Source organism: Hylaeus volcanicus, chromosome 1 (assembly GCF_026283585.1).
Source record: "Hylaeus volcanicus isolate JK05 chromosome 1, UHH_iyHylVolc1.0_haploid, whole genome shotgun sequence".
NCBI classification, from domain to species: domain Eukaryota; kingdom Metazoa; phylum Arthropoda; class Insecta; order Hymenoptera; family Colletidae; genus Hylaeus; species Hylaeus volcanicus.
The window spans coordinates 33,732,309-33,756,456 of NC_071976.1; the positions used below are offsets into that span (position 1 = coordinate 33,732,309).

At 36.1% G+C, this 24,148-nt stretch overlaps 2 protein-coding genes across 3 annotated transcripts in view; both read left to right on the forward strand.

The window, feature by feature from the left end:
- Positions 1-24,148, forward strand: part of LOC128872516 (uncharacterized) — a 219,769-nt gene that overhangs the window by 132,417 nt on the left and 63,204 nt on the right. For both annotated transcript variants that reach the window (XM_054115301.1, XM_054115308.1), the window contains exon 2: positions 823-1,046. In XM_054115301.1, coding sequence (XP_053971276.1) covers positions 823-1,046 — 224 coding nt within the window. The remainder of the gene's footprint in view (positions 1-822; positions 1,047-24,148) is intronic.
- Positions 9,690-14,414, forward strand: LOC128872568 (kielin/chordin-like protein). The gene is made up of 7 exons (XM_054115403.1): positions 9,690-9,804; positions 10,845-11,097; positions 11,409-11,518; positions 12,686-12,802; positions 13,334-13,483; positions 13,588-13,647; positions 13,716-14,414. The coding sequence occupies exons 1-7, from the start codon at positions 9,735-9,737 to the stop codon at positions 13,898-13,900; spliced, it is 945 nt and encodes a 314-aa protein (XP_053971378.1). The 5' UTR covers positions 9,690-9,734; the 3' UTR covers positions 13,901-14,414.

The window sequence follows — 24,148 nt, forward strand, 5'->3', positions numbered from 1 at the left end:
TTGTGAAAGTAATATCTTATTCTCTACAATATTCCCTTTTAAAGTGTTGTACATATTCGTGATGCAATTTTGTTATTTTCGCATGTTACAAAAATGGTTGGATTTTTTAATTTCATTAATGGCACAGCTCTCTGTGCTTTTTAAATTATCACAGAGGCGAATACAATTACGCAAAATGAATTCCGGCAGAATTTCATTTCTATTACTCTCGTTGACTTACAATTCACGATATTATATTAAGTATCAAAGTAGCGTAAACTTCATTAGTAGAAAGCTTGATTCGGTATATTATTTCTCTTTCTCTTCTGTTTATTTCTTTACTCTGCTTTAGATTTCTTTGCGAAGTCTTTTCCCGCGAGTAACGATGCTCATTCGTTAAAGCAGAAGAAGCTCGTTTTGTTTCCTTTTTATTTCCCTTCTTTACATATTTACGTAAGTTTGATTACCATTTTTTGTACTTTGAATATAGGTCGCTTGTTTCCTTACTTAGTCTCGGCTGTAATACACGAAGGAAATGTAAATATGTCAACTAAATAACGACTAAACTATGTTGATTTAAACTTAGTTAGAAAAAGTATCATTATAAGATATATTAAATTGTGTCGTTAATGCAACACAATGATACATAAATGATAAAATTGATATTAATATTTATTGCTAATAACTGAGGAAGCGTCCATATACTTCTAAGTGGGGGTGTTTACGTCCGCCTATGCTATAAAGAAATAAGCTATTATTTAAGCGGAAAAAAAATCGATTTTTCCATACTTTCGATACAGCTCCTATATTTAATCCGAATTAATGATTGCTTTCCATTTACAGATCAGATGAGCGATGTATGCAAGAAATACTTCATGCGTGATCTCTACAGGAAGATAGACGGGGCTGTTCTCATATCGCAAAATGAGAGGGACCTGGACTGCACCATCACCTTCCAAACGCACAGCATTCTTCAGCGATTCATGCTGCGTTTCGACCAACTGCAACTGGACTGCAACGATCATCTGTACATCTACGATGGCGCGCACGCGGTCAGCAGTTACAAGGTAAGTTCCAGCTTGAACAGCTTTCCTCGGGTGGTGATTCAAACCTCACGAATCCGTCTGTGGAAATTAAAATCCTGATCTGCATCCAAATTAAGACTGCAAGGTTGGATGTAATATGGTCGGTTAGTCGGAAATTTGCATTCTGGGAAAATACAATTTTAATCTGGGTCTAGGCACACCGTGGAATGAAACGCTGTTGTGGATGAAGATACTGCTTCGTTAGTCGTTTAGGGCAAAATACCTGTACCGTCTATTGGCTTCGTAACCAAAAATAGAGCGGAGATTTTCGAGACGGTTTGTTGGACAGGTAGAAACTAATTAAATATATTAAAAATAATCATTGTTCGTTATTACCGTAAGTCAACTTGAAAGAAATTTAATCAAAGAAGTAAATATATAAACTTAAACGTATCGTGTCTAATTTCAATTTATGAAATCGACTTGTATAAATTTTGGAAAATCCAGGAATTTTAAATTAACAGAATGTATCATATGTACAAAGCGTACAGAAGTTCAAGACGTAGTTATATTTTAATGATAAATAAGGAGTCGGATGAAAAATGTGATATATAAAATTGAGATTAGAGAACGAGGTCGCGTAATAAATTATTAATCTCTACTCCTGGCTTGTTGAATGTAAACGAAATAAATTATTAGGGAATCTAATAAACAATTTTAAACAAGTTTTACACTTTTGATCTGACTTTTTATTTATTACTGTAGTATAACTACTATATCTCTAACATCTAGATTTTGCTAAAGAAGATCTAACAATCAGATTAGAACATATAGAGATTATACATGATTGTACTTGTTTAAACGATCATCGTTTTTATTTCTTGATAAAGTTAATGGGTTCTTCGAGCTCTTTTTTCGCATTTTTTCGATGGAATAGATCAAAAAGGCTTGCTCTCGCAATAAAGCACGCCATTACCGAGTGTACCGTTATGTGAAAAGACGTTGAAAGCAACGTGCAAAATTTCTCGAGTACTTGAAGTTTTCTTGCATAAATGCAAATGCAAACGACAGATAGTACATAGGGGAAAGGTTTTTCCAGATTTACGTTCATGGAACTTTTTCCATTTATAGGGTGAGTGAAGAATTCTTTTACGGCTATTTTTAGTATCCAAGTATCTTTTAAAAGCATCTGCACTTTGAGCGCGTCGAAAATATATTTCACTATTTGTAACTAACGGTGTAACTTTCGCTCGAGAAAGATATAACGAATTGGAATTGTTATATCGAAAAATTAATGTATCAGGCAATCTATGTCGCAAACTGTTAAAATAGTTTGTAAATATTACTACGACTAATAAAAACTTTTCACCTTTACTCGTATTTGTTTTGATCAAACATCTTATGCAAATAGTGCGTTATAGTACAAGCAAGTTATATGAATGACCGTGTAATAGGATGGATAATAACGTTACCGGTTTGCCTCGACCATGAACGAATTTTCGGTCGAGGTAGCATTTAGTCTTGCGTAACACCAGCAGAATCCATTACCATTTGCAGAAATTTTATGCGACGATCGATACGACATTTGACTAGTTGCCATATTGAAATTTCTTAATGTTATTTTCAATCGTGTTTAATGGTACGAGACTTCTAAAATCTTAATCTTTTTTTTTTTCTAAATGTATGGTACATTTCATAAATACATGTATATACGCGTTCCTTTAATTTTGTTTTCATTAATTCATTATCACAAAAAGGGTTAATTTAATTTTTAATGTGCCGATGATAATTCAAGTTAAAGAGTAGAATATACTTAATATGTATAGACTTAATAAAATGATTCATCCCTTAAGTTTTTGATAATCCATGAAAGTTTTATATAGGTTTTACTCAATTTAACACGTAAATTTTCCTTCTACAATTCTATTTGAAAAAAAAAAGACCGAAGTACTCATTTTGTTGAAATTATTAACTACTTTACAGGCTACACGCTTCGAATGTTTTCATGCATTGTGAAAATACAAGCCATTTTCGCTAGATATGCTTACGTTGGCATAAAAGTTTGGGAAAATTTTCGAGAATCAGTGGCACGTAAGCTAGCGAAAATTGTAGCAATAAGGACGAAAGAGGAGTTTTCAACGAAAATATTCATCTTCTCATATTCATGCATGAGTGTTTTGTTCACGTGAGGGATACAAAACTAAAAATGTGGCTTATCTGGAGCGACATATTGTATTTAGAAATACTATGGAGACGAAAATCTAGGTCAAAAAGTTGATTATGTTCAAGCATTTGCATTTAAACAGCATAACAATTCATCTGTGGAATGTGTGTCACTTTTCATCATATATTGTTCCATTTTTATGAACATACGAAGTCAATCTCACGAAGCTTTGAAATCAACTTGAAATAATTTGAAAGCGTTCGCTAAAAAAAGAGTGTTCGACTTCCTTTCTGAATAACGAAATTGAAAATTCTTCGATTTCAATTTTGTAACATTCGATATTTGACTTTCGATACAAATAAACATTAAAGAGTTACGAAATAACGAGGATTCGAAATTCTACAAACTTACCGATGTACACTTATATTTCTTGCAACAGCTTACAAATAAATACATTACGAATGCATTTGTTTAAAAGAAAATGCCAAAAAGAAGGCGAACGCTAAATTTTTCTTTTTATTATTATTACAATTCTTGTTCTGGCGTTGTTGACAAACAAATGGGAAACACAACGCACACTTTTTGAAAACCGTAACGTTTTCGACACCCTGCGCATCATCCTCGCACGAAATGGCGGTCTACTCTGAAAGTTCTGCATAACAAGCGAGACTTGGTGGTTTAGTTAACGTTGCCTCTGTTTTGAATTTTCGGAAGTTTGTTATCGAAGATTCTGGCGAAGAGGGTGTTCAAGCATCGAGGTAGAATCTAGTACAGGAATAGTTTTGGAATTTCTCCAAGACAAACAAAGCTTGGTGGTTTAGTTAGCGTTTCCCGGATTTTGAATTTTAAGAGGATTAATGCTAAATACTCTTGAAAATTGGACGTTTAAATCGAGACGTTGCGAGTTAGAAAGAAAGCTGGGAGAAAAACGTTTTTATGAATATCAACCATTCGACCGCGAAGGGCGTATATATACGCTCTCGAGATATGGGATCAGAGAAATGTTTGTAATCGTTGCGGACATTACGGGGGTTAGTTTCGAAAATAAAAATTGAGAAATTATAAGTTCGTTGCGAAAATTGAATTTCAAAAAAAAAAGGATCATCTAAGTTTTCAATTTCTTTTTCTCTGGAACTAAACGTCGTAGGAATAAACTGGTAATATAAAAAGTTTCGTTCTGTCATTCTCTATAAGGTGATACCCTTGTTAAATTCGATTGTTCCACTTGTTGTTTTTCTTTCTTTATGAGAATAACAACAGGATCTTTGTCAGTTCTTAATTTTTATTTTTCGAACTAAACGTCCTGTGAATAAACTGTAAATATAAAAAAAGTTTCGTCTTGCCATACCCTATAAGCTGGTATTTTTTTTTTTAAATTCACACCTCTATTCTTAAAATTTCCAGCAAAAATCATTCCGTAGTCAAAGGATTCACCGAAATCGTGCTCTTAATGGACGAACGAGACCCAGGTGTTCCATGTTACGAATTGAGTTCTCGGGATTGCTTTCGGAGTTCTAATGGTAAAATGTTATTCACAGGACTATTTTTTAGCGTAACTTTATCGAGACAAAGTTTTTCACCCGCTGGAAAGCCGTTCGTAAAGGGTTAATATTCTCTCTGTATCGAATTTTAGGAAGTTTGCTGTGAATTTGATTTACACAACTTGAACGTTGAAGCATAAACTTAAGGGGTGGGATGTTTTGAAGGTAGGATAGGTGGGAACCGTATTCGCCCACGCGTGGATTACTCATCTTCGTTCGATTGCTCGGACTTGGAAACGGTCCCGTTGAAAGGGTTCGCTCGTGTAAATAACACTTCTCTAATCGTTCGACGATCGCTGCTACCGGGTAATAATGACTAATGCTAGGGCAGGGAACGCTGCGTCCTTTGTCTTCGATCAACATTTCGAACCGTAATTGCCGCCATCGATCAAAAGATGAAGCACTAACTGCAGGAGGAACCACGTTATTTTTCCCCGATTACCATCAGGGACAATAACGTCGCTGCCGAAGGCGGCTAGTTTCAGTTATGGGAACCATTATAACGTATTCCGTCGTTATAAATTCAGAACATGGCCAGCGCCACCGAGACGCTAGAACCGTGCATCATTAATCAGGATTCGTTTCTTTGACGGGAGAGTGCCTCGTTTGTTCGTTTCTTGGTTCGCCATTTGCGTTTTTGTCGATCGACGGCCGACATTCGATTTGGAAATTAGTCGTAGGTTTCGTCGTTTGTATTCGAGTCGGTGATTTAGAGGACAATGTACCCCTCTGGTAAATTTGTCGTCGACGTGCTCGAAACAGAGCCTGCTGGCTTCCATTTCTACAAATGGTGCAGCAGTTTTCAAACTTTTTGGGAGACCTTCTAAAAAGATTATTTTATTTTTACAAAATATCAGCTTATAGGGAACGATCAAACCGAATTTGTTTATATCGACAGTTTATTCCTAGGACGTTTTGTTTCAAAGATAAAAATTAATAACTTAGATACTTCATGAGATCTCGTAGTGGTCTGATCCTGTTGCTGTTGTCTAAAAACAAAAAAAAAAAAACAAGCGAACAATCGAATTCTAAAAAAATATCACCGTATAAAGTATTACAAAACGAAACTTTTTCATATCGACAGTTTGTTCACGTGACCTTTAGTTTTAGACATCAAAATTGAAAACTTAAAAGACGTATTTTCTGAAATCCAATTTTTATTTTCGAAATTAAGCATCCTACGAACAAACTGTAAATATAAAAAAGTTTCATCTGATCATCCCCTATAAGCGGATATTTAAAAAAAGATCGATTTAATGAATATAAACATTTCTCTGAGCCTATTTCTCGATGGCGTATATCGTATTCTTCAGATTTTTAGTTGACTTAATACTTCTAAAAATGTAGACAAACATTTTTAGCGCCTTTGTATGTATTTGCTTAGCGCATAGAAATGAAAATAAATAATACAAAGCAGTGACAATAGTGTCAGGAACGATAAAAGTACAGTTCAATTGAAAAAAGGACTTGCATAAAATAAAACGAACGAGCTAGAAATATCAATGGAAACAGCTATTGATGTTATCGTAGGTTGCTCGTTAATGCCGACAAGTATTAATAGTATAAATTATATTCTTTGAAACGAGGGCCAATCGAGCGAATCATCCATTTCAGCTGTGAGAATAAACGACAATCTGCGGGTGAAATGTGTCTACGCCAGATTTACGGGAAGGGTCATTAAGAGTTGACGGGATTTTCGAACTAAAGCAAATAAAAATGAGAGCAAAGATCATTACGTGCTGATCTGCGTCGCGATAAGTGGAGAATCCTTTTCAATCACCGCTGAAATAATTTTATTGCATCTAACAAACACCGAAGATTAAATTATATTGATTATTTGAAGTCGTTACGCTCTAAAATCACTTTACTTGACATTATTTCAATACTATCGGACTAACAAGTTTATGATAAATTGTTTCTAAATTCCATTCAACTTGTCGAGCAATTCATCATTGTTTTAATCACGAATGTTTGTCACGCTGTAATTTGAATTGAACGTACAACGTATGGAAATGAGATTTCAGATCGAAGAATAAGAGTTTTAATGAGCAGATGAAAAATGAACGCGACAATCGTCCAATTTTGTTTATGAATTCGAAGTTCTATGCACGAGAACTTCGCTTTGAATGATGGTCACGCGATATTAAAATTTTCCACGTGTTAGAAACATTAATGACAGGTTAGTCGCTACATACATTCTCCGATTTGACCTGAATATTCAGCTACAGAATGCTTTAAAGTTGGAAGTAAATCAGAGTCGTTATTTTGTTCTTACGAGTACTTTGTTACGAGTACGAGCATTTTGTTCGTACGAGTATTTTGTTCGTACGAGTTTAAATACGGATAGAAAATAGAAAATACAGTAGAATGATATAGTTTCTTATACACGTTCCGACAAAGGGTTTCGAGACGAATAAAATGACTTGTAATTGAAGGACATTCAAGGGTGCACAGGCTGACTATAATAGAAAATAAATTGTTTGGATAAATTGAACGTGTATAAGAAACTATAGCATTCTATTCGAAAAACCAGAGTAGTCGTTCATATCTCCTCTACGTTTCCACCGATAAAAAAGTTATTGTCGCTACATTACGTACCCCTCGAAATCGAACAACTTTTGCTCGACGCTCTTGTTTTTATCGCTAAAAGCGTGCGAATTATTCAGATGACCTGTTTTAAATGCCTCACCCTGTATAATATGTCGCGTACTTGTAACAAAAATGTTTTACTGTAAATTTGTAAATTTCTGTAAATTTCACGGAAAAATCCTACAAACCTCGAAACGCGCGATCTTCGCGTACGCGAAAGATAAAAATAATTAACCGCACAAAGAACGAACTCTGTTAATTCGGTCAGTTGGCTGGTCATTAGGGTCAAAAGGTACCCGCGTGATCGCACTCCGCTCAGCCAACGTTGAATTTTGATTCACCGATGCTCACGAATTATGAATTCCAAAGGTAACGGAATTCATAATTCGCACGGAAAATGTGCGAGCGCACGCTCGTCGAACGAATCGTTCAACAAAATCAGGTAAAAATCGCGTAATAAATTATTTCGTCTCCGACACGATTCATCGCCACTTAGAGACACGAATCGAGGTGTTCATTTTTTATCAAACATTTCCGTGCACGCTTCGGTATCCGTGTATACGTTTTCGTTTCTGCTTAGAGCGCTGGTAAATCGTGTGTATTTATTTTCTCGTCCACGTGGCCAATGCTGCAGGGGGTTGGGAAGTGTGTGTGGTGGTGGTGGGGGGGGGGGGAGGGGTCCGCTTTTCGCAGCTTCTGGAGCGATGAATAGTCGGCGGTGGCCCCCGTCTGGTAATTTATGAAAAATAAACGTTAACGATGTACGTCGTGAAATATCTTTCCACCTTGAATTACCGTGCTCTTCGTCTCGTATCGCGCGTACGTGTGCGCGCGTATATACACCGTGGCACGTTTATATCGTAGAGCAGGGTTCACGGACACAGAAACATTCGTGCCTTGCGAACGTGCACGCGACGAAATGTACGTGCACACGAGTACAATAACGATACAGGGAGAAAGCCAGAGAGCAATGCAATTTTGCATAATGGCGGTTTAACTTTAATCTTTTTTATGGTCTGCGTAATGGTCCGTTAAGCCTGCCCTTTATTGCCCTCTTCGTCCTTTCCTCGTCTTTCTTCCTCTCTAAGCAGTACCATCTCTCGCGAGGTTCTCCTAGTTTTCGACACAGGACCTGAAAATTTTGCACGACCGTTACGCCTTCTTTCGCTGAGATTTTTGGCATCGAATACTGTCTACACAGATTTTTATTATTTCATTTATTATATCATTACGACGCACGTAAAATGTTTCGTCTGTAACGTATAATATCGAAACATTACGAGCTCGGAATATACGGCTTGCTCGAAATATGTCGCAATCTCGTAGATGCTTGTATACAGCAAAGAAAAATTGTTTTATGCTAAGGTCGAAACGATAGCAAACTCTGTTAATATGTTTAGAAGTTACCCGATATTTCATGATCTATCAACGAGTAAAAATTACGGTACAATATTACGTAAATTTGTAAGATTGGGACGCGGAAATGAATGAAACGAGTCCGAAAGAAGCAAATTCTTGAACTAGAACAACAACAGTTATCAGTAGCGGAAATATCGAGAGTAATAAGAAGTCGTACAGTGATACACTAATTAAAAAATGTTGAAAGTTATGGCGAAAGAAAAGTACGGGTCGGCTGTCATCGTAAACGAGTCTGAGAGAAGCAAATTCTTGAACTAGAACAAAATGTTGAAAATTGTGGCGAAAAGAAAAGTACGGGTGGGCCGTCATCGTTATCCGATCGCGATAAGCGAGCAACTTTGCGTGTAGCTTCCAACACGCAGTTAACAACGAAGCGAATAATGGTAAAATCTAAAATTGCAAAACATACCTCCTTTAACAACAAAACACAAAGCAGAACGTTTACGCTTTGCGAAAGAAAGAGTGCATCGGAAAAACGAAGGGAGAAGGGTACCATTTTTACATGAAAAAAAAATCTAATCCTGATGGCTTCCAATATTATTTTCAAGACATAAGAAAAGAGACGGATCTTATAGCATTTTTAATTATTTTCAACATTGAGAAATTAAAGCTAGAACACCTGGGCATTCTTTTTGACGAGGAGTGTACTTATACTATCGGCAACGTTTAAAAAATTGGCACCATACTTCCAAGAATTATTGTTCCTATGCGCAATGGTATCTTCTTCCGTCATCGCGAATCTAACGATCTACGAAATGATGCCAGTATCGACGTCTTCTTCGGTATCTTTTTCTGCAATCGTTTTTCGCGACGCATTTATCCTTTCTCTTCCTCCATCCGCGTTAGCTATGACCTTCGCGTATCGCTCGTCTCTCGATTTGGTAAACTTCGGATCCTCCTGGTCCGAGAACCGTGACCTAGGGTATCCCCTCCAACTCCATGTCTCGTCGTTTACCTGTGAGTCAATCGAAGGTATAAAAGAAACGACGATGACTGCAGACTCTTAGTAATTCAGTAATGGCTGGTTCGTTCGTACAGAGGTGCGTCTATCTGACGTTCGTTGTCGCTGTTTATGCCGCACCGAAAGGTGAGAAATCGATTGTCTCGTGATTATTGGACAGGGTAGTTGTAGCGATAATATAGTCATTAATTTTTAGCGATTAACGTTACAAAATTCGTATCGTTGTAGCGTATCGATTGAATAGTTGCGTGCTGCTATGTATGCTTTCAAACGTACACGTATGTTCGAAATAATTAAATGATTATACCAGATGTAACCATGAAATGTAACCTGTAGCTTTCAATGAGAAATCACGAATGTGCTTTAACCGCCTCTAACGAATCACCGTTCCCATTGAAATAGACAATAATCAGTTTTACCAAATATTACACGAATGTTCCACTATATTACAAAAGTTCGTTACAAGGCAGTGATTTATTTCACAAGGCAGTTATTTTTTTAGGGTATAAGTATGTTTGTACTTTTATGTACAGTACGAGAATCTGCATCGATCTGTGTCGTCAAAAATATAGGTTTTCATTTTTTGTTTAAAAGTGCAATTGCATTATTCTGATGCACCGATGCACAAAAGTGCATAAAATTAGTTCATGTTATGCATCAACCGATACCATTTAATTTATAACATCTTTTTCTACTTTCAAACGTTTAGGAGGTACAGCCTGTTCCAATTGCGCGGGACACCCTGTATAATCTTTTTAAATAAAATTTATTTTCGCCATTTCCATCTTCAAAAAAATAATAATTAACAGTGGTGTCTACCTTTAATAGAAAAATTCAAATTTACCGAGGTTGAACGACGAAAAGTTACGTAGATAACTTTGTTTCGCTCCTACTTATCGTAGCAACTAAAGTAACTACTACGTCAAGATTGCAAATATTACAATAAATACTAAAAAATGGTTGGCAGTTAGAAAGATGGGTTGTGTTCATTTTTACACCGTCATTCGAGCTCAATAATTACAATATTTGTTTGCAGCGAATAATTATATTTAAAGTTTCATTTGTAAATATTTCATGATCCGATATTTAAATATGTGATGTTGAAATTATCGTTACAAACGAAATTTAGATGTTCTGGAAACGTTACAAAAATCTGTCCCATTTAGTCGAGAAAGATGATTGCGACAAATCAAAGTGCCCAGGCCCTGTGAGGTACTACGAAGAATTAGGCTGTACACCAGTTTATAAGAATCCTGGCGATTGTTGTGCTGAGAAATACGACTGTAGTTCCTTGAAGGCATTGTCGACCAACAAGTGTTACGTGAATGGTCACGAATACAGTATTGGCGAAAAGTTGAAAGACGAGGATGCAAATCCTTGCGATAAATCGTGCTCGTGCAGAGACGGTTACGATGGCGTGTAAGTATTCGTTCGTTTACGTCCCGTCAGTTTCGAACCATGTCTAACAACTTAAACATTGAAATCTTTGAACACTTGCGATCCCAAAACTCTTAGACTCGTCTCTTGTACTTTGTCTCTTGGAACTTTGTCTACTTTCTGATCATTTCTCTGAAAACCACATTTTCTTCGTCTATTATTATTATCCTATTACCTTTCCCTCTTATCATCCTTCTTTTTTTTTCTAATATCTACGTAGAAATAACTCACCTTTCGTGGATTAATTAGCGAATTTGACTATATCGCACTACGTTATTTCAATTTATGAACAGTGCCAGTTTTAATTGCGCGGTGGTAGACTGTCCATTTTCATCACCTTCGCCGGATTGTCGTTTCAAGCCATCTCACAACAATTGTTGCTCGGGATCAGAAGAAATATGCTGTGAGTAAATGCAGTTCGGCAAATTAAAATTTTTTTTTAAAATCCTTTCCTAATACTTCAATAATTTAACGACGCAGTTAAAATAATTGACACGTGGAAGATATAAACAAAATTAAGGTACAATTTTAGAGTGGACTTGGCAGGCATCGTATTAGATTAATATTTTTAGATTTTAGTTCCACGTCGTTCTTCAAATTAAAAAAGACTTGATTTATGAAATGGAGGAAAATATAAACACGAATAGAACACAGATTATAAACGCAAAATACAATTTTAAGAAAGTCAGACAAGGAACATTATGTGAGATAAAGTTGAAAAAAAGTAAGGAACCAGTCAAAATTACATAGTCGTTGTATTGTAACCTCGAACATGCGATGGATATTCTACGTACAATAGGTGGAGAATTTATTCGTACATCGATCAATTTCGGAAATATATTTACCACGCGATTTTCCCTAGAAACATCGTTTCAAAAAATGTTAATTAAGCATTCAAATTTAACATTTCCCCAATCGTAACCCCGGTATAGATATATTTTTAATTAGTTCACATTTCCATATTATTCAAAGTACCTATCACTTGTTCAAGGTCGCGACGCAGCGGTTATGTAAGGAAGATTCAATCAGTTTCACGGACCTCCTTGAAATCTGACCTAAATTTACTTTTCACGATATTTAAGTATCAGACACGTGCGCATAATTTAAGGAACATTACGATTACAGTTTGGTTCCCTTTTTGGTTAAATATATTTGACGAGTCATATTTAATCAATGTTAGAACACTTTTCATATAATCGTAAGATTTTTCCAAATATTTTGTTGTCTACGTTCTAACATTGAAAAATGTGTTCATTATTGAAGGAAACTTTGAAACTTACTGATTGAATCGTGATAATTTAATACATTATTAACTAGTTATTTTTATTTCTGATTTCACTTTCTTGAATTTGTATTTTGTATAACTTATGTCTGTAGCTTCATTTTATAGATCGCATAATATTACTAATTTCGTAAAATTATTTGAAATTAGAAATCGAAAGTAAATCAAGTGCCGAAAAATAAAAATGAAATTTAATATGACGTTCGTTTAGACTTTTTCAAACGTGTATTTTATATTAAATTCAACCCACATCACGTTTAAACGAACACAATAAATTATGCTCTTTAGTTAAAGAAGAAGAAAGGCCGACGTGCGAGGTAGATGGTAAAACATATACATACGGTGACTATTTCGTACCAGAATCAGAACCGGATAAGGAATGTTACTGCATGGAAGGATACAAAGGTAGAAAATATAAGATTCGGTAGAAATCGTATTCGGAATAAATAGATTATCCTTAACATAAATTTAAATTTTGTTGGAATCAATTTGAAGTATTATAAATTCTGTAACGGCAACCTAAAAGCAATCAAGTATTCTTGTTTTTGTATTTTACATTTGGTTAACACATAAATTCTATTTTATATTTTATTCGCAGCATTAAACACTACGATACATTTTCTATGGAAAGTAGTGAAAAAAAACTTAGAAAGTAAATTTTATGAGACGCAGTACTAGTAACTATAACTTTGTGCCATTTAGTATTTTTGCATTATTCTCTTTAAATTTGATCAATGTTAATTCAAAATTGAACCATTTTTAAGTCTCAAATATAACAGAAAAATGTGGAATCGTATACTATATCGTATTTATAACGTGACATTTCCATACATATGTTAAAATAATCACACGGATGTTTTATAGGAGTGACATAAAATTGTACGTTCTTCAGAATTATTCTAATATAAAAATACCTAACGCGAATCCCACGTTTAGGTGAGAATATTGAACCTTTCTGCAAGAAGCCGAACCGGCCATATTGTTCTCCTTTGTTTCGAAGAGCTTCTGACGTACATCGGAATTGTGCGCCTGTATTTTATAGCACCGAAGACCCGCAAACAGATTGTAGCGTGTTTTCCAGATGTCGTAAGTTTATAACAATCATAATGCACGAACTGTTACCTCGTTAAAGAATGAAATAATTTCTTAGGAACAAGCTAGTAACGTATAACATTATTTTTCTTTTACAGAAAATCAGAATGACACTGTCATTCGCAATCACGATAGTACTAAGTCTCTCGTTCATTCAGGTGGGTCTGTTTATCGAACGTACAATTTCGTTGATGACTTCGATCGTTTTGTTTTTTCAAACTTGCAGACAAAGATATGTGCAAATTCGGTGACATGATGATGCACGTGGGTGACGAACTGAACCAAGGGACCGACTATGATTCTGTTTGCGTGAGATGCGTATGCGATGTTCCACCTATTCCCACGTGTCAGCGACTTCCCGATGACGAATGCGATGTCACAAAACATGAGCCGTTCCATAATTTGTCTTGAAGACCGCGGAAACTGTGATACGACCCTGTACCAAAATATGACTAACTTGATTTTCATGATGAAAAGACGTGAACTTTGGTTTTTAAGACGCCTTTGGTTTTTAAGCAATATGGAAATGTAGGTAACTGTAATTTTTTTAACGTTTCCTGAATTGTTTAAGAACTAATAACAATCACACTTTGTAAAATTTAATCACTAACAAAAAATAACGTTGACTGTGTTTAATTTTAGTACGTTGAGTCATATGTACCTTTAAAAAATGTAGTTAGTGCTATTTCTCTATAAAGCTAACATTTAGTCAATTTTATCTATTATTTGTCGAAGTTGTGCAATATTCATCGAAATACAATTATCTTTGTACAGAGATTTAATACAGATTTGCACAGGTTTTGCTACGTCACCGACGACACGAACTTTTATTTAATTTAGTAGTATAAGAGTCATCTGTTGACAATTACCATGATACCAGTGAAAGCGTTTTATTAGTAAATAAAACTGTTGATTGCAAACTTAACACTTGTTTTACTGAATTAACCTATCTGTAAGGAATTTGAATATAATTATTAAATAAATAACATATACACAATTTCTTACTAGTTTATGTATTCGAGTATACAGTCGAATATATATAAGAAATAAAATATTGTTTATGTTATGGAACAAAGCATTCTCATAAACTGTGTGCGTTTCCTAAAAATTCGTTACTTGTCAAAGTATCAGCTGCGTAACACGATAAAAAAATAATATGCTTTTATGAGCGAAAAAACATCGGTGGCCTGGAAAATTCCACAAAAAAGAGATGGAAAAATGAATTTGTTGCATTGGCTCCTTCATATCGTTCAAGCTCCATATAAAATATTTTTTTATCGTCACATTTGGAAGAGATATTCAGGCGAGGTAGACCGACTCGTATAATAATCTCGCGAAAATTATATTTCCACGTACGTTTCTGCATGAAACGCCTGGCAGGTTTCTGGCACAATTGCAACGTAATGCTTCAGCATAAGGACGTAATTCACACCTGTAGAAAATAATGGGTTTAAACGGACACTATTATGCTCTTCAGTCGGGGAAGGAGAACGGCTACCTGTGAAATAAACGGTAAAATTTAGAAAAAAGGAGAGTACATTAGACCCGAATATCACCTGGAGAAGCACTGTTCCTGTGTGCCGGGCTGCAGTAATATAATCATAACGTGTTCAATTTATAAACGTATTTATAAACGTAGTAAAAATAAACCATTTCTAACATGATTTTATATCTATTCGGCCATTTCATATCTATTTGACCATCCCTGTATATGTATTGATTAATTGTGAACATTGATATCTTTCAAGCATTCAACATATTTTCTAATTCTGCAAATTACGAACGTCCATAACAGTAAAAAAAAAAACCTAAACAGCGATCGCACTCATCGTGTCAATTTGTATCGAACGAGAGACATCATACACAGAAACCTTTTCAACAAATTCTGTATGCTTCGTTCGTACTATGACCTTACGTTTCTTCCTGCCGCATGTAGCTATGTAACGAACTGAATACTAATTTTAAAGCATTACAATCATTAAAATATTCAAGGTTCGTAACGAATTAAAGTTTGTGATAATAATTTTAAATTTCTTACATTTCATCCTCCATTAATTTCTGAAAAATTTAATAATTATAAATATTAATATTAACAGAGGTTTTAATCGATATAAAAGAGCGAAACACAATTATGCGTGTATATCACAAAACTATATGTGCATTTTTACATTTTACAATAAAGTGTTTGTCATTCTCTAGAATCCTGCTACTGCAAATTCCGAATTCTGTGCAGTCATAATATATTCGATTTCAATAATTCTATATGAAATCGTCAAAATTCGTGAAAATTCAATTTCCATTATTTTACTCCCACTCGCATTTGTACATTTTCCATTATTATATGCAAATGAAATTTCTGTGAATCAATTACTTATGGAATTACGTCGATATTTCACGTGTGTAATAACTTTTTACTTTTCCACTTAATTAACTGGTTTAATTCGGAATATATGTTGTATCTTTTGCATCCTAAATGACAAATCATACAACATGTACATCTTCGTTTGTTTGTTCTAGGGATTTGAAGGATATGTGGAATGTAAATTAGAGCAAAAAGAAATTAGAGCATAAAAGATGACATAAGAGTGTGATGAATATTGGTTCCAAAAAAAAGAAGAAGCATCTGAAAATATAGATTTTATTACAATTTTCGTATCGCCTCTATGGGTGACCCTGTAAAACGATCCTGTATGAATTTATCGTTTCCAAGCCAAAGATGGCCATTTTTTAGCATCCTCCTTTGGAATACAAATGGTAACCGTGATTGAGAAATCTTCGTAACACGTATGTAAAGTCAGTGTTCCGAAACAGATCACACATATGTGCGATAGCTTCGAATACATTTGTTTTGTTGTATTATGGACAAGTTTTCTCAAACACGTGCATACGGATTGTATACACGATGTCGGGTACGTTACCTTTCGTAATTTATCCGTTCATGCATATTTCAGTTTTGCCCCGTACTATGTTCACATACCTTTTCCACTTCTTTTTAAAGCAGCTGAGCGTGTGGGGGAGATAAAATGCCGAACCTTTGTACATTTTGTCCACCCCTCCCGTGTCTTCGTCCTTTTCTTACCGTCCGCGTTTCCCTCGTCACTTATCGTTATACGCTTGATAAAATTCCTCTGCGGAACCACCTCAACGAAAGGTGAAAGATTCTGTCCTTCAAAGCGTGCTTGATTTATGCCATGTCGACAGGATTCACGTCAAAATGGTCATCGGCGACACAAAGAGCGGCACTGTTCTCTGGATCGAATCGAATAGAAGAATAATGCAATAAATGTTCAGCGAATTGACGATGTTACAGCGAGATCTTCAAAACACATATAAAAGGAACATATACACTGCATAACCACTTCGAATCATGGAACTTTCGCTTTTAATTATTTTTCATGAATACATATTTTAGGAGTTAATCGAGGTGTTCAAATTGCGTGGCCCACCTTGTATGTCTTCCTATTTTATTCTTTCTAAATCATTACGAATGCATTACTAAAATTTAAAATCAATAATAAGAAAAGATATGTATATGAAGTTTTGAAACAATAAAATATATATATAATTTAGGGGATTTATAATATGTAGTTAAATATTCAAGATCAACCTTTCAAAAGTTATTGTGTTTGTCTTGTTCTTCTTGTTCTATATTGCAAAAAGTTACTACTCTGATGTCGCTTGAATCCTTTGAAACGTCAAATTTTTGAAAAACATCTGAAACCGATAATCTCAGTAATTAAATCATAATCCGAGGTCTCGATGGCATGGGAAATCGTTATAATAAGAACAGTAAAAGAATGCGGAGATATAAACAAATAAAAAATATTATTATACGAAGAGTCCAATTCGATCTACTTTAGCGGATAATTACGGCGACTAGTGAGTTTTTCTCCTGTTTTTCTCCTGTACGTCACGTATTCGTTTCACATTATTTTTTTACAACGGAAATTTACAATCGCTAACGTTGCTTCTGCCATTCGTTTTCAGGTTTTTCTTCCTCTGCATGCCTATATTGAGAAATTATCTCTAACACTTACCAAATTAGTTTTGTACATTTATGAGCTAATGAGTTATTACCGCTACAATTTTCAGCGACAATTTGTATTTCATTTTGAAAATGGAAGGTACTATTACGTCTACGTACAAGTAATTGAATATTTTATATACGCAATCTGTTTTTCAGAGAATATGTAGAAGCAGTCTACGAAATTAGTTGTCCTGTTGTACTTTGTATGTATTATATATGCCAGTTACTCGACGAATAGATACCACAAATTCCGTACGCAAGTTCGACCGAAACGTTAGTATCGTGAAGTCATTTCGTGAGTCAACTGTACAGACGTAACATATTTAAAGAAGCGACCAATTTAAAAAGCTAACCAGTTACTGTGCACGAGATTGTGATTTGGAATGAAGATTATATTGGTATTCGCTATCATTGTGATATTCAGCATTTCATCGAGACAGTATAGATTTAGGTCGAATCATGGAAACGAATTACCACTTCAAAATCTCATACGCGACATTGTAAATTCAACGAAAACTCGTGACGCAATGATACTGATTCGAGACTACAGGAATGATGACATTTCTACTCGTACTATCGGTACCGTTTCTGGAACACTATCGAGGTTGATACCGACACATATCATAGATACCGCAAAAGTATGGAAACCTGTAGCCAATTTAACCAGCTGTGACAGTCTTTTGGTTTACATCTTTGGTTCGCATTCAAATTTCCAATACACGGTATGGAAAATGATCTTCGATGACGTAAGCGTTTCCTGGGAAAGTTCTACCGACCCAAGGCTTTTACTGATACAAATGGGAGATGAAGCTAACACCAAGGTCCCACAGTTTTATCGATTCCTATGGAGTAAACAAATTCTTCGAGTGGAGGTCCTGGAAATTCTACTACCTGACGCACCTGGCCAGGAGGTTGCGATCATCGCGCATCAGTACAATCCATTCAATCGTACGTACAGTCGAATACCTAATCCACGGAGAGGCGTTACATGGTATCCGAATAAACTACTAGACATGAATCGAGTGCCTTTGTACATTCATAAAACGAAAAGTATTGCTAAATTGCAATCATCGAATGCTGTGGGATTGAGAGGTTTTCGTCGGTTACAACTAGTGACCTTCTCTAAGTTTATGAATTTTAGCATTATATACACAAGTAGGGAGAAAGAAACAGACTTACATATGTACAACTACAATTACCTACACGAATTAGACGACAGCGTCGACTACATGGTCCAAGACTTTGAAACTGACGTCTGTTTGATAATTCCTGTGAGCCCAGCGAAGTCGATCTCGATATGGAAATTTCTTGGAATGCTTTGTTTTGGCGTCTGTATCGTGGTTCTGTGTTCAATTATGTCGACGTTACTAATCGTCGATCCGCAGCTAAGACGTCCCATGTACCTAACGAATGTACTCTTCAGTTTCTCCGTCACAAAATTACCTACGACGATAACGGAGAGAATCTTGTTTCTTTGTTTGGTGCTGGCTTCGACCAGATACACCGGCATGTTCTACGCCGAGCTGTTCGATCTCACATTGGATCACGAAGAAATTGACATCAACGATTTCGACGACCTCGCAGACTCAGGTCTTCTTGTAATGATCGATAAGGATTTGTACCCACACGTGGTGAATATGACTAACGTTCCGGATATCCTCAGAAAAAGGATGCATCGAATGGTTACGTTAGAAACTCCAGAGATGCTTGGAAATGTAACATTGTTTCAGAATACGGCGTATTTCTTGGAGAGTAGTCTGGCGAAAGCAGCAGCTGAGCAGCAGACGCCTACGGGTGAACAAATTTTCAAACTCACCAAATTTTGCATGAAATTTCTGAATGTTGGATTTGCGTTGAAGAAAAGGTCACCGTATAAACAACAGTTCGAAGAACTAGCGTTGAACGGGGCATCCACCGGGTACTTAGCTTACGCGTACGGGATATCGGACTCGGCATTGGATGAAACCACTAGTGCAATGATGCCACTATTTACAATTCAGCCGTATTCCGCCAATAACATGCCGCTTCCCTTCATAGTCCTATTTTGTGGTCACTGCGTATCTCTTTTCGTATTTCTTGGTGAAATTTTTATGCACAAGTACAGAAATCCGAAGAAAACAGTAAGAAACATTGACGTAACGTACTAGATGTGTTTAGTTTTACGTCGAAGTAATTATGTATCAGCTTGCTTTCCGTGTTTTTCGAAGACATATTTTATCACTGCATGTTACAACAAATTTTTATGATATACAGTCAGCATAAGAAGTATTCGTACAGCAACCAATTTAAAATAAATGCTTAGACTATAGGTTTACAACATATTAATTATATATCCTGGCACCCAGGCTAAGACGCTCCTGCCTGGCAGTGAATGGGTTAATAAATGTAACGCAGTAAAACGTTTTCCTATGGTTTGTATGATATTTACATGGTCTTGTATCGTTAAAAATTTGTCTCTTCGCGAAATACAGCACTTCCCCTCAAATACTAAATTATTTTTGATATCGTCTGAGATTTACTCTAGGAATAAGCCATAGCTGTTAAATTCTTTTTTTTGGTCAGAACTGACTTCTAGATGTGAACGATTGATGTCATGACTAAATAAACTATTTCAAAATAGCAATTTCTAGTTATTTCTCTAAGGAATTACTAAATATTCGAAGTGATATAAAGATGGGCCCAGTCAAGCAGTCTTCCATTGTTACTCCTCTCTCCTTAGTACGTAGTATTACTTTGCGGTTTCTTTTTTTCTTTACTGTATTTTTTGATGGAAATGTGATATACATTTGTTCGGGGGGATTTGTTTCGTTAAGGAGATATTAACCGTTTGACTGCTACGCGGCGCGAAAGCGCTGCGTTCATTTGTCTGGAAAACCGCGACGCAGCGCTTTTGCGCTGCGAGTTTCAGTGTGTCTTGACAATGTCTTTGACAACATCAAGTGAAAATATGTCCCGCAGTTTTCGTGCGTTCTTGGAAGAATTGCGTAGCAGTGAAACGGTTAACAGAAAACCCCGACCAATCAGCGCGAGGCCGCCGAACGCGTAGCCTATACTACTGTGGGTGTCTAGTGCGTTGCCTGTACTACTTTGGCTGTCTAGTGCGTTGCCTGTACTACTTTGGCTGTCTACTGCGTTGCCTATACTACTGCGGCTGTCTAGTGCGTACCCTATGGCAAGTGAACCACGACTTCGATTCGTGTGTTAATTTTTTGTCTCCGTACGGATCACCTTCTGTCGGGTTGATAGCCTCCGTTCACCATTAGGAGGAGGATCGGCTCCTAAGATGCAATTATGATAAACCTGAAAGCTTCTTTGAGGTGCTTTTCAGTAGTATCGCGGGCTCAGAAAAAGGTATATGACCGTGCCGGAACCTTTTTAACTCGACCGCGTTTTAATCTATGTATACTGCTCTCCATTTTCTGTCCTTCTCGCTCTGAGCCTGTCACAATGCGTAATAAGCTTTCGACTTGTAATCACTTGTGCCAGAAACGCGCGGTGCTCCAGTTGCATTGTATTTACGAGATCTGTTCAGAAAAGGAATCCAATTGATTTCAAAGTCTTGATGGGCGATCGTTCGTGACATCGTGTTTTAATTCTTCTCGTTATAATGTTTAAATTAATCAGTTCGTTATTAATAATCAGTCATTTATTATTACATTTTGCATCGTCAGACGAGATACGTGCATATCTTGTGAATCGATATTGTTTGTTTAATGTTTCGAAAGAGGTATCGGTAATTCGATACACTTATAATTAGGTGTTCCGAAAAAGGAGGCTAATTTTGGAGAATTTTTAACATAAAACTGTGTAATATAGAGAATATAACGACTATCGCAGTTGGTTTGTACGTAGTAGAATATTCTCCGGTACTTTCTCAACGCAACCTTTTTACTTAAAATAATGGCAGAACGTGTACTCCCCGGTTCGCGTACACGTGTAACGCAATTCTTATGCGCATATGATATCGTCGAGTTTATGCTAGACATATGTGTCCCTGGGGACCGATCGCTTGAGGTTAAAAAATGGATCTTCCATGCTTCACGAGTAGACGTCATTTATTTGCAGTCGTTATGTAAGATCAACGAATTCCACGTTAACACGCAGAATACAATCAAAACATTGTTTTCATTATGCCTATTGCTACATTCTAATAATGAGAAAGAAAAACTTTGGTCAAATAATCTAATTTTTTTTTTTTTTTAATTTCTATTTACTTAGTAATCATAATCACGAATTATATTTTGTCTAACATTGCTCTTATACCTTTATAACTCAGAAATAGTTTATCTAAAAGTCATCAAATTTTCAAAGAAATAAAAGAAACTCGATCGTTTCTTCTATGGCTTAATATTTTCTCTTGCGAGCTTCGTCTAGTCAAACATTTGCAATGTACAAAAGGTAAGGAAAGCTTCGTAACAACGTTATCAACCTTATAAACAAATTTTCGCTTATATGAAATTCTTCAATGAAAACCTGTCGACTTTTAATCACTGTTCGTGTAATTTCATTAACTCTTTGCAGCCTGTTGTCACGCCAGTCGTGACACGCCTGCTTCTGAAGTTAAAACACAACGAAGTCACGACAGCTTCATCTACTCCAGAAATGTCCCTTCAGCGTATTTGTTAAGCAACCACGTGTTCATGCGAAATTCAATTTGGCAGATTGCTCTGATTATCGTCCGATGTAGCGGCCGCCGTGAAAGGAGTTCATCGTTCAATGAACGCTAACAATCGATGTCGAAAGATGCTCTGTGTTACGATAATGGCTGGCGATATCATTAATTAGGAGTGTCGTTTGCGTAATCCTGCGCAATACCCCTTTCATCCTGCTCCTTTCTTTATTGTACCTAGTCACGTGAAATTGGTCGAACAAGTTTCCGAAACTCGCGGCCATCTTAGCTGCGTTCGCTGCTTTTGAGCTTAATAGGTTGGAACTTGAAATTTATCTATTTAGAAGGGCGCTGCTCTGACAGATAGTCCCTGTTGCACGACTCTCTCGGCATCAAAATTTTCACTCCAGTGGGTTTCCAGCGTAATCCGTTAAATTTTACGTCACGCTTTATTATATTCGTTATTTTAACAAAAGAAACTGTTGGATTTTTCATCGAAATCTGTTACAAAAATTAATCACGCGAGAAAGAAGGTGCTGTTTCTTCCGGTGAATATTTCGAACGGCTCCGGTTTGTTTATAGGAAAGGCGATAGGGACATGCACACACACGAATTTAGTCATCCATGCTTTAGGGTCTGTACGTTTCCGTTTTTCCTTGCATCTAAAATAATAGGGTGACGTTCGAATGTACATATATCGTTGGTTTATTGTTAATGAAGTGAGAAAAATATGTCCGTGATTTTAAAGAGTCGATATCCGAACGTCGCATCTGCTATTTTTGAACAAGTCAATATTTCAGAAAATCCTTAATTTAGATTCTAAAAAATTCAAGGGTTATTGAATTCTAACTACAAGTGCTAGATAAATTCATCTTACAGAGCGATAAGGAATTTTCAGTGACGCATTTCGAGGACGTTTATATTTTTTATAGAGATTAATATTCTTTTACAAAAATTGTCTGATTGCGACCAAATAACATGCTGCAAAGGGCTAATTTTATTTTCATAAACTTTACTATTGATCATTTTTACATAAAAAAACATAACTTTAAAACACACTATTGTGTAAATATATATATATTTAAAGTTCACGAAAGAATTAACAAACCTCGTTTATCCTTCACAATTTTGCAAATTATGTATCATTGCTCGTTCTTCGGCAATTAATTCCGACCAGTACGACACCCACAGTCAGTGTAATAAGTATTCGTACAGGAACCAATTCACAATAAAACTTCATATATTTATTTTATTAATAAATTTTAGGGGAAGAAATAATTAACCGACGTTCTTACATATTTTTAGAGTACAATTTGCGTAAATTAAAGTTTATCAGTTTTAATGTTTAACCTCTTATTTCTTTTCTTATTAATTTTATTTCAAATTAGTTGCTGTACAAATACTTCTTACACCGACTGTACGTCCAAATTCAACACGACCGCAAAGGGTTAACGAATCTTTTTTCCTATTATCTTCGATGGTCCCGATATTCGCGAAGAAATAATCCGACATCTCGAAGATAAAGATGTCGCAGCTGTCTAATTCTAAGATTATTCATCGTGGAACGTCGGAATCATCTCTCCATCGAAACACGAACAGCAGAGCTATGTTGTTCCAATTCGCTCGTTGCCTTGACCGATCGATATACGTCTGGGCACGAATATTGCCCAAGCATTGTTCCTGTTGAAAATCGATTACAGCTATGTGCCCGCTTCCCCCAAAGAAAGATCTTACGTGACCTACATGCGTCCCACCGAAAGAAGGATTTCGCTGTTTGTGCGCGCAACAATACACCCTTGTCCCCAACAGAGTTTTCCTCCTTTCGAAACTCCTCGAAGCCGGTTTAAGGCGGTATTCTCGTAAGCTCGAAGCTTTTTTGCCCCTCCCTCGAACTCCCCCCCCACCCCCGCCCGGTATTTCGACGAAAAGAAAAGGGAATGACCGCTTCTTCGACGCTCCAAAGCCATTCTATTTGCGTGGAATACGGTGGATGCTATGTAAATGCAGATTAGGCGGTCCAGTT